This window comes from Lontra canadensis, unplaced genomic scaffold, assembly GCF_010015895.1.
Source record: "Lontra canadensis isolate GAN:19392208 unplaced genomic scaffold, GSC_riverotter_1.0 scaffold55, whole genome shotgun sequence".
NCBI lineage: Eukaryota > Metazoa > Chordata > Mammalia > Carnivora > Mustelidae > Lontra > Lontra canadensis.
The window spans coordinates 1,327,799-1,343,733 of NW_022631049.1; the positions used below are offsets into that span (position 1 = coordinate 1,327,799).

At 47.1% G+C, this 15,935-nt stretch overlaps 1 protein-coding gene across 3 annotated transcripts in view; it reads right to left on the reverse strand.

The window, feature by feature from the left end:
• The window catches only part of PLEKHH1 (pleckstrin homology, MyTH4 and FERM domain containing H1), a 47,875-nt gene extending 34,102 nt beyond the window's left edge, over positions 1-13,773 (reverse strand). The window contains exons 1-2 of one of the 3 annotated variants that reach the window (XM_032875130.1): positions 13,676-13,773; positions 6,529-6,687 (exon numbers count right to left, since the gene is read on the reverse strand). In XM_032875130.1, the coding sequence (XP_032731021.1) occupies positions 6,529-6,654 (126 nt within the window). In that variant the 5' untranslated portion in view covers positions 6,655-6,687; positions 13,676-13,773. Of the gene's footprint in view, positions 1-6,528; positions 6,688-13,257; positions 13,280-13,602; positions 13,623-13,675 lie in introns of those variants that run through there. The other 2 variants (XM_032875132.1, XM_032875131.1) reach the window with 2 other exon arrangements.
• Positions 13,774-15,935: the final 2,162 nt, after the last annotated feature.

Below are 15,935 nucleotides of genomic sequence, written 5' to 3' on the forward strand. Positions count from 1 at the left end.
CTTCTGAGCTACATCGTGGGGCCAGGCCCGTATTGGCACAGAGCTTCTCGAATGGCTTCACAGGGGTACAGAACGCTATCAGTACCGAGGTTCCAGAAAAATACTGCAGTGGACCATATTAAAAATAGGTAGTTAGGAGAATGAAAAGCCTCTCTCTCTCTCTCTCTCCCTCTCAACGTGCGTGCACACGCGCACACGTACACACGAGCTCATCCACAGTGAATGAAAGTTCTAGAAGGCATCTGCTCCCAAAGCAAACTGTATCTGTCAGCTAAGGCCAATTCTGTGATGACTTTATGCATACTTCAACATACTTCCAACTAGTCCTGACATGACAGCCCTAGTACTCTCCTTTCGCAGTTCCTGGCCTTTTCGTAAATTCTGAGGTACGCAAGGAAGTGTTTTTCTGGCCTCTGTGTTCCAGCCATACGTTGAGAAGCTGATGCCTCCAGAGAATCGCAGCCTCCATACAGTCCCTGGTCTGAGGGGGGAGGAGCAACAGTCATTGTTCTTTTGTTTAAGGGGACTGAACCACTTATGTGTTTACGGAAACAAAAAAAGTCTTAACCTACACATTTTTGGTATATAAATGTAAACTGGGTTACTGCATTTTAAAACCTTGGTTGGTGGAACCAATAAGAAATTCCAGAAAAGGGAGTGCACACAATTCAACTGGAAGGGGTCTTGGGAAAAAGCCGCTTCAGTGAAAAATATTCAAGCTAAAACATGAGGGATGTTGGGGCGCCTGGGTGTCTCAATCATTAAGCGTCAGCCTTCGGCTTGGGTCATGGTCCCAGGGTCCTGGGATTGAGCCCCGCACTGGGCTTCCTGCTCTGCGGGGAGCCTGCTTCTCCCTCTCCCACTCCCCCTGCTTGTTCCCTCTCTTGCAGTGTCTCTCTCTGTCAAATAAATAAAGTCTTAAAAAAATAATAAAAATAAACATGAGGGATGTCTCATCACATTACTTCTTTTCAATAAATCCACTCAAACCCCTTTTGGAAGCAGAGAGAGATAAATACATACAAAGCTTAAAACATGCGTTAGTTCTAATACTGAGGCTGTGTGTTCATCATGGTCATTCCTGCTGTGGATGGCTCCTCTGCGCAGTTACTACACTCCCACTTTTCTGATGGGATGACTGAAGCACAAGTTTAGCAAGAACGAGAAAAAAAATCCCAGGGACTTTCATACCATCTATAGATCCTCCTAGAATAGTATCAAGTTTTAAATTGATCTGACAGCCTTTGTGACTTCTTCAGCAGAGCAAGGAAGGTGGGGGCGGGGGGAGACGGGGGACGGACGGACGGACGGACAGAAGGACAGGACAACGGTTGGGGAGGCTCCCAGGGAGCAGAGCTAGATGCGAACTCCCCGGCATCAGCCACCCCCTGGACTCCTGTCCTGGACAGAAAGCGCACCCCCAGTTCATCTGGCTCCACAGTGCATGGTCCCGGCAACCTGGGTGTCCATGGCAACGGCACACCAGGCCTGGTGTGGTACACCAGCAGAGAAGAGTCTAACACTGTTTCCTCTCCCCTGCCCTTCCTCACCCTTAGGTGAGGGATTATGCGGGAACCTCCATGTCTTTTCTTTCAGAAAAATTTGTTTTTTAGCACAGATCATTCCACATCCCAAACAGCAATTCTGCAAGAGGGAGGCTGTAGGGTGGGGAAGGAGGAAGGGCACGTTTCCAAGCCTTCATAGCCCATGGGCAGGATCTGATCCCAGGAAGCACCCAGGCTTGGCCTGGCCTGCACCACAGACAGCCATGAGCGAGCGGCCATCAGCCAGCCAGATGGTGCAATCCCCACGGGCTGTGGCCGAGTGAGAGGGCTGGCCAGAGGGACCCAGAGAGCTGACCTGGCTTCGCCGGTATAGGTGGGTACTGGTGATGATTAACTAGTAAGTTCTAGGAGCAACGACAGAGACCCGACCTGGGCTTGGCCCCAGCACCAGCTCTCCTGAGAAACCTGAGTCATTTCCTCCCGTGATCTGAAACTTACCTTGACGCATGGGGGAAAATCTTTAAGTGAACTGTTGAACCTGTCCTGTGGGTTTGGGGATGATTGCAGGTGACAGGCCCGGCCCTGACATTGAGCAACGTGGTGTTTATGGCTTTTAAGGTTTCCTGCCAAGAGGTCTGGTGTTGAGCCACTGTCCTGGTCCTCTTCCTCAATTCTCCCAGCCTATGATCCCTAGTCAAGATGTCTTTCTCTGTCCTCTTCCCTGGCACCCCAGCCTCTTCTGCCCTGTGTCTACATGCTTCCCCTTTCTTTACCCAAGCCACAGTCTGAGTCCCCAACCTTTTCATGGGAGGGCATTTCAGCTACATGACAATCAAAGGCAGCCTGGAAGAGGAGACGGGGCCAATCTTACAAAAGTTCAACCTCCTTACACCCAAAAGGTTGTGGCGGGAGAAAGTGTGTTTACTGATGTGTTTAAGGACCTTGGGGAACAGGGAAGGAAGGCACTGTAAAACATTTTTTTTATTATGAAATATTTCAGGAAACACATGGAGAATAATATTTTAAAACACGTATCCACCATTCAGCTTTATCAGATCTTAATTTCTGTTGTCTCTGCTCCTGACGTAAGAAATGGGCCACTACAGAGAGGCGAAGGCCCCAGTCTACTCTTGGATTTCACTTCTAGCATCAACCCCACGCTTCGTTGTGTTTACATTTTATCTCATTTGCATACACCCCTAATCAACAGATAGACTGTCTTGTAGGTTTTAAAACTTCATATAAGCCAAATTGTTCTCTACACGTCCTCTGGATCTTTTTTGTTCAGTGCTGCTGTTTGAGATTTAAGCACAAAGCTCACCCGATTCATTTCTATCTGCAATGTAGTATTCCATCGTACAAATACCCCCAGTATGTTTATCCACTTCCCTGTTGATAGACATTTAGGATATTTCCAATTTTTCATATAGCAATGCTACATTCTTGTATGTGACAAGACATTCTTATATATGTCTCCTATGACTGATACATTTGGATTTATTTCTCCTGTTGCATTTTCTGCCTTCTAGTTACTCCATTTTTTTTTTTTTTAAATACTCTTGTTTTTTCTTCCTGGTCTAGATTTAATAGACTTTATTCTATTTCCCTACTCTACTGATTTGAAAGTTATAGACTCTACTTCTACTTATCATCATCATTCTAGATTTAAATTCCAGGCTAGTGACTGCTCCTTGATCCCCAGGATCTGTTTTCCTCTTCTTTCTCACACAAAATAAAGCCTCCAACTTTGAACAGACCACATCTTTATCCAGAATAATGACTGCAATTTCCAATCTTCCCTGCATGTGGGAATGACCATGAGAATACATTTTGGCCAATGGGACATGAGCAGAAGCGATGAATGGAAGCTCCGGGTCATACACGTAAAGGGAAGAGGCTGGAATGTGGCCATCACGGGAACCCTCTTCAACCATGCAGCAGACATCACCCCAGGACTATACTGCTCACGTCAGCAAGGTTACACGAGAAGGAAATGAACAGCTGCTGGTTTTAAGCCGTCATGTTTTTGGGTTCTTTCTTACAGCAGCCACCCTACAATCTAGCTAATACGATCAGCAGATTTTTAAGAAATGCATACTGCCCAGTTTCGTTTTGCTGCACAAGTCTGAGGCTGCACAACCTTCATCAAGTTGGGGAATTTTTATACCATTATCTCTCCAAGTAATGTCTCTCCTTCATCCTGTCCTCCACTTCAGGTACCTTATAGGATCTTGTCATCCTAGCATCCAGGTCTCAGCCTCTGGGCCTTTCTCTCTCGGTGCTGTATTCCGGATGGTTTCTTGCATTCGGCCCATCTTCCCACTCTATAAGCTCATCTCCATGGTGCCTCATTGGATGTTTAATTCAACTGTTGAACATTTAATTGCAGTGAAGACATCTTTTGTTTCCAGCAGTTCTATTTGGTTCTTTTTCCAGTCTACCTGATCTTTTTGGATAGTGTCTTGTTCTTGTCTCACATGCTCAATCATTTCATTACCTCTTCAATAATTTTGAACTCATTTATTTTATGGTGTCTTGCCAACAGTTCCTTATTCCAAGTTCTTGTGGGATCTAGTTGTGTCTGCAGACTCTAACTCAGGAAAGATTATTCTCTCAAGCATTTAGTCGTTTCGGATCATATACGCATCTTTACTATGGGTTTACTATGGGATAACGTGAGGATCCTGTGTGATTTGGGTTGAGGTCTTGTTTCTCCAGAGAGGTTCTGTGTCTGCTCCTACGAGGTCTCCGATGGGTATCACTGGCCCAGAACTCAGGGTTCTTAATCCACACAAAGAGTATAAATTCTAATGCTAAACCAGTACCATCATCACACTCTCCAGGGATACTTTTCTTTGGCTTTCTTTTGTTTTTTTCTGCCCCGAGCCTTGGCTAAGAAGCTGTTTGGTCATCTCCCTGTGTTGGCAGATGATTTTCTTTTCCTTGTCTACCTTTTAACTTACAGCAAAGAACTTTGATAGTTCTCACTTAACAGTAAAAGTTTCAGTTTAAGCTCCAGCTTCCAAAGGGCCAGACCTCATCTCTATCTCCACAAACCCCAAACCTCTCATCACTACAGGGAGGCCAGTCACACAGCCCGTCCTACTGAGCTGCCCAAGCTGAGTACCATGTGGGTCTTCCCTCTTCGTTTTTCATAGTGGTCTTTTCTTTAAGGTTATTTTGTGGTCTCTATCACTAGGAACAGAAGTTTTTTTCCTCTGAGATGTGTTTTAAACCAGCTGGGAGACCCTTACTTACTCTCTCCTTCCCTCCCACACCTTCCCCAGTAACTTATCCTAAGGCAAGGTTCTCAAACTTTATGAAACTAATTTCTGGGAGCTTGTTAAACATGCACATTATGAGCAGCACCCCTAGGAGATTTGGGCCAGGAGGACTGGGCGAGGGGGCATCCAGGAATGTACAAGATTAATAAGCACTCCAGGTTTCTGGCATGGGTGGCCCCAGGACCACCCTTTGAGAACCACTATTTAAGGCTGGCTTCCCTTTTCCCGAGGTGGCCCAATTCTACCCTTTCTCTTAGTACCTGAACCATGGCCACAGGAACACAGCCGGTCTCTGTTTTGCAAAGCCTGAACTTGGAGACAGCAGTGCCAACAGACCGAAAGTTCACAAGTTCTAGTTCAGGCTGAACCAGTGCTACTATCCTCAGCAGTGGAAATGCAGAGGTAATGCCAATAACTTGTCTTCCCAAACGCCAGCGTGTGGAGCTATCAGTAAAACTGGCCATTTCCTCAGGCTTTACTAATCAGAATTAGAAATTCCTTGGAGAGGGGTGGACTGAGTTTTACTTTTGTCGTATGAAAGAAAGGGTTGGCTACACAGATGGATGATGCAAACAAAACTAGAAGAGAGTTGAATCAATTAATATACAGTTAATATATTATATTATGATGTATTATATATGATATATAATTATATATATAATATATACATTTTTTCCCTTTAGTACAGGTCTCTACTCTCCAGATAGGTTATACTCCAAAGTGTTCCTGAAAGTCAGCTGTTTAGAATGCATCTTCCCAGAGAAATATTACAAATGATGGTCAGTTTCCCAGACCAGACCACCCAAGCCTATAAAGATAATAATCATTCCCGTTTAAGATCTATTCCATTCCCGTTTAAGACCTTTATATATGTGACCTGACACAATGCTCAAAATAACTGCAAGGCAGACATTTGTGTACCTGCCTTAGAGGTGAAGGGACTCGCCAGGATCACACAGCCAGTAAGTGGCAAGTGGCTCTGGCTCCAAAACCTGTATCCTCACCACCAGGAAACCAGGCTGCCTTCCACAGCTCCTATGCTTAATAGAGGGTGACAGCAGGGTGTGGCTTTCCCCTCTTCTCCCCTAAGAAGATTAAAAAAAAATCTCCTCCCTCTTCCTTCCCCACACTGAAGAAGAAATATTAAGGGAATAATAGAACCTCCACTTTAGCCACAGTTGTCCCAAGAGGTTATGGAGGGCCGAGAAGATTTCTATCACTTCTCTGGAGCAGGAAAGAATGCAAGACGACAGCTTAGTAAGCTGCTCTGATTTTGGACTTAAAAAAAAAGTACCCCAGGTTTCATTTTGCATGTGTGCAAAGTATCTCATTAAAAGTTCACCTTTCTGCAATGAGTAGTAAATAAGCCCTAGGGATATAATAAACGGTATGGTGAATATAGGCAATAATGTTGCATTATAATCATCAAATTTGCTAGGAAACTGGAACTTCATTATTCCAACCACTAAAAAGAAATGACAATTACATAACAGGATAGAAACACTAATTACCACTACAAAGACAACCATATTATAATATACAAATGTATCAGATTAATATGTGGTATACCTTAAATTATATAATGTTACATGCCAAATATACTTCAATTAAAAATTAATTAATACTTCAAAAAAAAAAGCAGCAGCAGAAAGTTCACCTTCCCCAACTCTCCTTCTCTAACTCTGGCCCTGTCTGACATTGACCTCTGCAGGGAGGTAGGTTAGCTCTCCAGGACTCACCTTGTCAGCAAGCAGCTCCCTGATCTTGCTGGCCTGCAGGCGGAACCGGAAGAGCTGGGTTTCCAGGGCCAGACAGCGCTTCTGCCAGTCCACGCTGGCACGGGTCTCCACCTTGACTTCCGCCATGATGGAGTCAACTTCTGGCTATTCCAGGGATGCCTGGGAACCAGTACAGCAAGAGGAGAAGATAAGGAAGTGTGTGAGGAGGAAGGCAGAGAAAACAGAGCTGGGGAGGTGACTGAGTCATTGCCACAGCCACTTTTCTTGGCTCAGTGTGTCCCATTCCATCGTAAGCTAGCTAAGCAAACTCAGGGAATCACAAAGTCTGAGAAAACTGTAAGGCGAACCTCGTCTCATTTTTATTTAAAGATTTATTTATTTATTTGTCAGAGAGAGAGAGAGAGACCAGAGCACACACAGGGGGAGGAGCAGGCGAGGGAGAAACAGGACCCTGGGATCATGACCTGAGTCTAACTAAGGCAGACACTTAACCAAATGAGCCACCCAGGTATCCCCCAGTCAGTAGAAAGTGGGCCTCATTTGTTTTTCATTCAATTATCCATTTAACAAAAATGTATCCATGCAACAAATATTTATTTTTAAAAAGATTTTATTTATTTGACAGAGAAAGAGTGAGAGCAAGAGAGTGCACAAGCAAGGGGAGCTGAAGGCAGAAGGAAAGAGGAAGCAGGCTCCCCGCTGAGCAGGGAGCCTGATATGGGCTGGATCCCAGGACCTTGAGATCATATACATATAAATGACTTAAATGTGAAATGATATAACGTCTGGGATATGTGCTTTAAAACACTTCATAGTAGGGGGCTAGCAGTGGTTTGGGGAGGAGATACATGAAATAAGATTTATCAAATTGCTGGTAAGTTTTGAAGTTAGGTGATGGGCATCTGGAGTTCTTTATACTGGTTTCTCTACTTGAATGAATGCCTAGAATTTTCCGTAATAAAAATTTAGTTTTTGGGGTTTTGTGTTTTTTTTTTTTTTAAATCCTTTTCCCTTCTTCAGGAGCCACATGACCTGGGAAAACCCAGTCACCTCCTGCACTGCTGCTGAACACTACCCTGGTGACCAGTGAGCCTGTCCTCCATAGGTTAACCGCCTCACATTTGACTTTTTTTTTTAATCTTCTTTCTTCCCTTCCTCCCTCCCTTCCCCCTCCATCCTTCCTTTCTTCCAACTATCACATTTGACTTTTGTAAGTATCTTTTTACCATACTACAAATAGCTATCATTTATTTATCATGTGTGGCCTCTTTAATCCTCATGACAATAAATAAGACAAGGTATGGGCATTGTCCACACTTGCGCAGGAGGTCACTGAGGAACTGAGAAGCTACACAGAGAGTTCTAGAGCTAGTAAGTAGTGGGGCTGGGATTCTTGTTCCAAAGTCCCTACTCTGAGCAACTGTGCTTTTTACCCATCTAAAAACTGGAAAGAATTCTGATTTTACAAAGAGTGAACTGGATTGTGAAGAATGAGAAAAGTATTTTGTGGGATCTTTCAGCATCCTTGGCAATAAGGTGAACCTATATTCAAGGTTTTCTAGGGCATCCTGGTCTCAAACATTCTGACACCATAACCTCCATAAGCGTAGACATGTATCATGTGTCCTGACTTTTCATTTAAAAATACAGGGCCAGTGGACCTGTAGAGAAGCCCCATAATTAAACACTGACGGGTCTAGGGTCTAAGTCTTCGGGTTCTGGGCAGCTCAGAACACTAGACATGTGACCTCAGTCCTGCTCTCCGGGGACTGTCCTGCTGAACAATCCTGACATTGTGATCTCCCAGCAATCCCCACCTCAAAAGACTAGGACTGACTGGAACGGGCAGGAAGACAAAAGACAAAAACAAAACATGACCTTCTCTGAGCTAAGATCGCAGCTGAAAAGACAAAACAGAACCTTATGGGGCCTCCAGAGATGGCCGGGAGGCCTCATCGTGTTTGATTTGCTTTGTCCTTCAAAGGGATTTTGCTTTTCCTCATATTTAAAAAAAAAAAAAAAAGTGTGGCAGATCTGAAAGTAGGACCTGGAAGTCTTGGAGCCTAGCTCAGGGCTAAGAATCAGCGGTAACAACACCCAGGTAAAACCAAGGGGCAGGGGAAACTTAATCCTTGCGTGCCACTGAAAGGGTTTGGTGAATTTTAATTCCCTCTTAACTGGCTGTCAAAGCTGCAGCTCTGATTCCATGGGGACAGTGGACAAAATCTCCAGGAGCTCTGGAAATAAAACACATCACTGGCCTCTGCCTAGCCCTGAGAGTTGAAATTATACCCAGCCTGCAGGGAGTCCTGTCCCAATCAAGCAGCTTATGACATCACACTTCTGAACAGATCAAGTGCTCTGCGAAAGCCTCTTCCTTGCTCTGGGAATGCGGTAAGGGGGCTGGACCTGTGCTAGGCTTGCCTCAGCATGTGAGAAGAGTTACGGGGCTTTCAAAAGGGAACTGGAGCAAGGGGCCTGCTGCCGAGCACGTGGCCCAGAGGCTCTTCCAACACAAGCAGGTGGTTGCTGCAGCAGCTATAAAACATTAGAGGTTAAGGCAAAATACCAGTACATTGAACTTCACCTGCTAAGTCACCTCGCACTTGTACCTCCCGTAAAGATGTGCAAAGATGAGCAGAAAATAATTTACAGAATGGTTAGCTTTTCAAAGCACCGTGAAGGTGTGATTTCTCTCCGTATCCTCTCAGTATCCCTGTGATGTGGGACAAGGGATATTATTCACAAAGAACAGATGAGAAATCCTATCACATCTGTGACTTGAGACACGGAGCTAAGGAGAATCAGAGTGGGGCCAAGAATCCTGACTTCCCAACACACAGAACATCCTCTTTCCATGCACATGCTTCAGTGGCGGTGGTGGAGTCTCACGGCTAGCCTAACACAACACTAATGGCAAAACAGATGGGACAGAAATGAAAGAAGGGACAAAACCCAATACAATTGTTCATTTTTTATTCTGGAAAGTTTCATATATATACAAGAACTAGGGAGAACAGTACAGTGAGTCCCCATGGGCCCTCCCCACCAGCTACAAGGATCACCTCCTGGTCACTCTTGTGAAACCCACTTCTCTTGATTTCTTCTAGTGCCCAGAGTGCTAAACTGTTTAGCAGGTGACAAATGACCGCACAGCCTGAGGCCCTGCTTTGGAACTCCCTAAGTCCTCCGGCATCCTGGAATGACGTACCCAGAGAGGGTGGTGAATGCCTCAGAGGCAGGAGCTGTGTGCAGGACGGGTGATGAAAAGAGGCCACAGGGAGTCGTTAGGTGACCTCAGACTCTGGGCCAGTAAGAGAAAACACAGACTTGACCTGGGATGACTTTGGCAAGTGTAGGGATTTGGCCAGAAATTGACAAGATGCTGAGATTAAATGTAATTCAACCAACTTTTCGTGAAGTGATTCCTACGTGCAAAGTCAGGAACATAAAGATGAATAAAGATCTCATGGTTTGCAAGGCTCAGGTCAACAGTGTATATCCTAGAACTTTCCTACAAAGAGGACAAGCCAATACAAGACCTTAAACGGAAGAGGTCAGAGGTCACTGTAGGAGGCTTCCCAAGGGAACACGCACTCTGTTCTGGGTACAGTTTCCACTGGGCTCTCTCGTGTCCCCTCACTACGGTTCACTACCTGAGTGTGAGCACCTTTTGTGATTTCCACTCACTAGTGATGGGCCACCACCATCTTCTAACAGTGCTACACTAGGCTGACCACCTGCCCAACTGTGGGAAGGGAAGAGCTTTGTGGCCCCCTTCTGAGGATGGAGCTGGGGGTGGGTGAGTGGACAGAGGGCACATCTGCCCGCACCTTGTCATATGATCAAGCCAACAATATGCATTTTACTCTTGGGGGCTGAGTGGCACATTTCACAATGTTGGAAAAGACAGGAAAAGGTGAGCAAGTTCCAGCCTTCAGGGATCTAAATACCAGAGGGGACTAGGACAAACAGGAATAGCATCCTTTAAGAACAAAACCAGTACAGAGGAACAGCAGAGTGTAGTAGTTAAGATTCCCCCTTCCGGCGCCAAGCAAGCCTAGGTTTGAGTACTGGCTCTGGCCCTTAATCTTGCGACCTTAAACCATCTGCTTAACCTCTCTGAGCCTCAGCGCCATTTTGAAATTGAGAGCAATGATATTTGAAAAGGAGGGCAATAATATTAGGTTGAATCACATTAAGTTATCAACATTTAACCATTCTTTTGACCTTCAGGAATGGCAAGTTCAGGGGCACTTGGGTAATTTAGTCAGTTAAGCATCTGACTCTTGGATTCCACTCAGGTCATGATCTCATGCGTTGTGAGACTGAGCCGCACAACCATCTGGGCTCTGCTCTCATCTGAGAGTCAGCGTGAAGATTCTCGCCCTCTGCCCCTCCCCCCACATGCATTTGAGAGAGAGGCTCCCTCTTTCTCAAATGAATAAACAAATAAATAAAATCTTTTTTTTAAAATGGCAATTTAAAAATTTTTAAATAAATACTAGGTTTGTTTATTTATTTATTTATTGAGAATTACAGGAGATATTACAGAAGCTTGGCACTCAATGATAGCTTCATTCACAATGAAAAGGCAAACCACCAGTGTGGACATACTAGGGAGATGTGGCCCACAGATGTGTTCACTACCAGATCTGCCTCAGAAAGATCAAGGGATCTTTAAAAATTATTTTCTTTTTTTTTTTTTTAAGATTTAATTAATTTATTTGACACAGAGAGACAGAGAGAGAGGGAACACAAGTAGGGGGAGTGGGAGAGGGAGAAGCAGGCTTCCCACTGAGCAGGAGCCTGATGCCAGGCTTGATCCCAGGACCCTGGTATCATGACCTGAGCCAAAGGCAGACGCTTAAGGACTGAGCCACCCAGGCACCCCATTATCTCTTTATTTTTGAATACTGAACAAGAGTACAAGGTACAAAGGCTTCCTCCCACCCCTGTACCTCAGCCACGGTTTTCCCCAGAGGCAACTGTGTACGGGGTTTTACGTCTTTCAGAGATAATCCAGTGCAGACACAAGCATTCATACATATGTTGCAAGCACATACACAAACACAAATGGTGTTTACACATACACACTGTACTTCACCTATAACCGAATTCCTGTATCCGCATACGCACCTGACCCGTCTCCCCTCCATGCTTTTTTAAAACATTTTATTTATTTATTTATTTATTTATTTGACACAGAGAGAGATCACAAGCAGGCAGAGAGGCAGGCGGGGTGGGGGTGGGGGTGGGGGAGCAGGCCCCCCCGCTGAGCAGAGAGCCCAATGTGGGCCTCTATCCCAGGACCCTGAGATCATGACCTGAGCCGAAGTCAGAGGCTTAACCCACTGAGCCACCCAGGTGCCCCTCCCCTCCATGCTTTTTAACAGCTGTGTCGTATTCCGTGGTGTAGATATTACATGATTTTATTTAAGAGTCCCTTACTGACAGACATTTGGATTGTTTGAAACCTTCTGCTAAAACAAACAATGCTGCAACAAACATATGTCATTTCACATGCCTAAGAGTGTATCTGAAAGGATAAGGTCCCGGAAATGGAATTGGAGGGTTAAGCGATACACATTTTTAAATGACCAAATAGTCCAAATCGCCTTCCGCAAGACTACCGGAATTCATACTCTAGCAAGCAATCAGTGCCTGTTTCCCCATGGAGGAGGTCAGTTTTGAATTTGCCAGAAGGGAGAGAGAGCTCAGCGGGGTTATCACAGAATGCAGGATGGTGACTTAATCGCCAGTCTGCTGGGACCTCTCCCCAATCAGGAGTGAGGGAATCCTCACACCTTAACACCAGCAGGTATAAAGCACTCTTGAAACCATAATGAGCCCAGAGTTCCCCACGTGGATACACAGCCTCGCAGAGAGAAGGGAATAGGAAGGAGGAGTGCACCCTGGGGAGCCGAGAAGGGGGTACATGTTTCTTCCCCCTAGCTGCTGACTTCTGAAGAGGGGAGGGGGCACCACGTTTTCTCAACTCAGGGGTCAGTCTTGATGAGTTTGAGACCACACTGGCGGCCACCGCCGTCACCCAGCTCTAAGCAGGTCCCCTCAGGAACCTATGGGAGGGAAGCTGACTGTGGACCCCACATTGGAATTTAGAAGGCCTGGGTTTGAGTTTTGCCTCTTTCACTTTTTATCTATATGACCTTGGGTAAATCACAATTTTTTCCACAATGGATTTTTTCCACAAATCACAATGGAGTCTGTTTCCTCCATTGTAAAATGGGGATAATAACGTGCAGAAACACTAAAACCGAAGTTCTATAAAGTGTCAGTGACATTACCACACACAGAGTCTGGCAGAGAAGACAGTCCAAAAAGCCTGAGGAAGGAACCCACGACTTTTCCAATGAAATTGTTATTAAAGCGATCTTCCAAGTAGAAGTTTTACCTGGAACGTAGGCTCTGTCCAAAAGGGTTTTATGAGATGGACTCACAGCAGAAGGTTATAGAGACGCCCTGGCAGGGAGAAACCCAACAGGGAGCGGATTCTACTCCCAAGTGCGGGTCTTCACGGTCTCTGCCACCCCCATTAAGGCTCCCTGGTGACAGAGTCGTCTCTAAGGCTCCTAGGACACAAAGCCCCTGCCTGTCACTCAGTGCCCAACTTGTTTTCTTTTCTGCTTGGCTGACCTGCCTCTAGGAGCCGAGCCTGACCCAGCAGAATCCGTAAAAGAACCGCCGAGAAATCACAGAAGAGATTACCTGAGCCAGGCGGGGAGGCGAGCGGGAGTGGGGAGAGCCAGCGACAGTCCCGGCAAGGCGAAGGAAAGCCTGCAAGTGCGCCCGAGGGCCCTTCCCGGGGGCAACCGGCTCCAGCCGGTCCCAAACTCCCGCTCCTCCGGGGGAAGGCGACTCCTCGCCACGTGCTGCCGGTCCCCGGTGCCCGACCGCGGCGGCCAGCACCCCCGGCGCCAGGTGGGGAGGCACCTGCTCCGGATTCGCCCCGCGACCGGAGAGACCGCGTCCTCTCCGCCCCGCCAAAGCCCTCCCGGCAGCCTCACAGCCCCCGAGCCCGTCCCTGCCCGCGGGGCGCGCGCGGCCGCTCACCTCCCGCCGGCTCGCCCGCGCTCCCGCCGCCCACCCGGCCCCCGGGCGCCCTCCGCGCGCGACCGCCGCTGACCTTGCGTCCTTCTAGCCCGACTCCGCGGCAGCCGCCGGGTCTCCACTCCGCGGCTGCAGGGGTCGCGGGGGGCGGGGCGGGGAGAGGCGAGGCGGGGCAGGGCCCGGGCGGGGTGCCCGCCGGCTGGCTGCACAAAGCCGAGACGGCCCCGCGGCACCCCATTCAACGCCGCGCCGCGCCGCTCTCCCTCCTCCCAGCCGGCTACTTAAAGGCCGAGCGCCGGCGCGGCTCCTCGGGCGGCTCGGGGAGAGGCACAGGAAATGACCTCAGCAGGCTCCAGCCTCCCACCTCTCCGCACCGCTGGGCTCGTCCCTGGGGCCGGCGGGGAAGGCGGCGGGGGTCTGCCGGCTCCGGCCCCGAGCTCTCCGCGAGGCACCGCACCGGCTGCCGCGAAGGGCGGCCCGGTGCCGCGAGACCTGCTCAACCCTCGGGCAGCGTGGGACCCTCGCAGAATGGGGCGCAAGACCGGACCTCCCCCCCGCACCTCCAAGGAGGTTCCAGCATTTGCTGGCAACTTCTGAGAACGGTAACGCCCGGATATTTGGAGAAGTCCCTATTTCCAACAGTCTGTCCCACTGCCAGACCAATGCACTGATTGGTAATTTTGGGGGGAGAAAAAAGTCACCACAAGCGACAGGGTAACTTGCTTGCTTATGTATGTATGTATATGCATTATTTATGTTAAAGAAGCGACCAGGGAGCCAGAAGGCCAGCGGGACAGCTTGGGCAGCTGCAAAGAGGTCTTCTTACCCTTGTAACGACTTGCAGTCCCTCAGCTCAGCAGTACAATCCTACACCCAGAGGGGACTGGAACACTCAATTTTATTTTATTTTATTTTTTAGATTTTATTTATTTATTTATTTGATAGGGAGAAAGAGCGCATGAGCAGAGGGAGGGGGCAGAGGACAAGCCAGAAGCAGATTCCTGCTTCTGAGCGGGGAGCCTGATTCAGGGCTCCAAACCAGGACGCCTGAGCCTAAGGCGGGCGCTTAATGGACTGAGCCAACCAGGCGCCCCTGGAACACTCAACTTTTGGTAAAGAAGATGAATATAGAGAATATTGCAGGGAAGGACTGCTTTCTTCCCTAATCCTACAGGCTCTCTGTCCAGGCCTGAACAGAGGCCAACACCAGCAGGGCCCATTTCTCCCAAAGGATTTTGGAAGATTCACTCCAGGTCTTGATGAAGGATCCCCTGGCTCCACCCCAAGTCTGAATTTGAATCGCTGGAGGTGAGGCTGCCAGGTCACCCAGCTAACAAGCTCCCCAGGCAATTCTCATGCAGGTACTTTAGAAAGCTGGTCTCAATAGGTCAGGAGGCCAAGGGCCAAAGCTCAACTGGGCCAATGGGATGCGGCTGGGTGGGGTGGGGTGGGGGGCTGAACTTGCAAATGGATTCATAGCTCCTGGGGACTGAGGTAGATCAACCCCGGATTATGGGACACAGGCCTTGGCTATCCCTTCAACACTCAGGAAGATGCCTTAGGGAGCCCAAAGCAGTCGGTTAAGAGTGACTCAATCCTTTATTCGTGCCTTCATCTACCTTGAATAGCTAATCCTGTACACACATTTCAAATAATATGGAGGAGCTAATGATGAAAAATGTCTACCTTTATCCTGCCCTTGTCCCCCAGATCACTCCTCCCCAAACACAAAATTTCCTTTCAAGATATTTTATTCATAAATATGCATAAATACATATACAGCTGACCCTTGAATAGCATGGATTTGAATTGTGCAGACCAACTTATACAGAGGTCCTTTAAAGAAGATTTATTTATTTATTTTAAGTGGGGGAGGGGTAGAGAGGGAGAGTGAGAATCTCAAGCAGACACCCCAGTGAGCGCAGGGCACAACGCAGGCTTGGATCTTATGCCCCTGAGATCATAACCTGAGCCAAAATCAAGAGGCGGATGCTTAACCAACTGAGCGCCTACATGGATCTTTTTAAATAAATATATATGAATTATTTTTTGAAAATTTTTTGGAGATTTGTGATAATTTCAAAAAACTACATACCTAGAAATACCAAAAAAATGAAGAAAAATTCAGTATTATTGTAAGAATACAGTATTTAATACATATACAAACTATGTGCCAATCAACTGTGTTATTGGTAAGGTTTCTGGTCAACAGTAGGCTACTAGTTAAGTTTTTGGAGAGTCAAAATTATACTCAGATTTTTGACTACATGGAAGTTGGTACCCCTCACCCTGGCATTGTTCAAGGGTCAACTTTAAATATATTCATACATATCTAT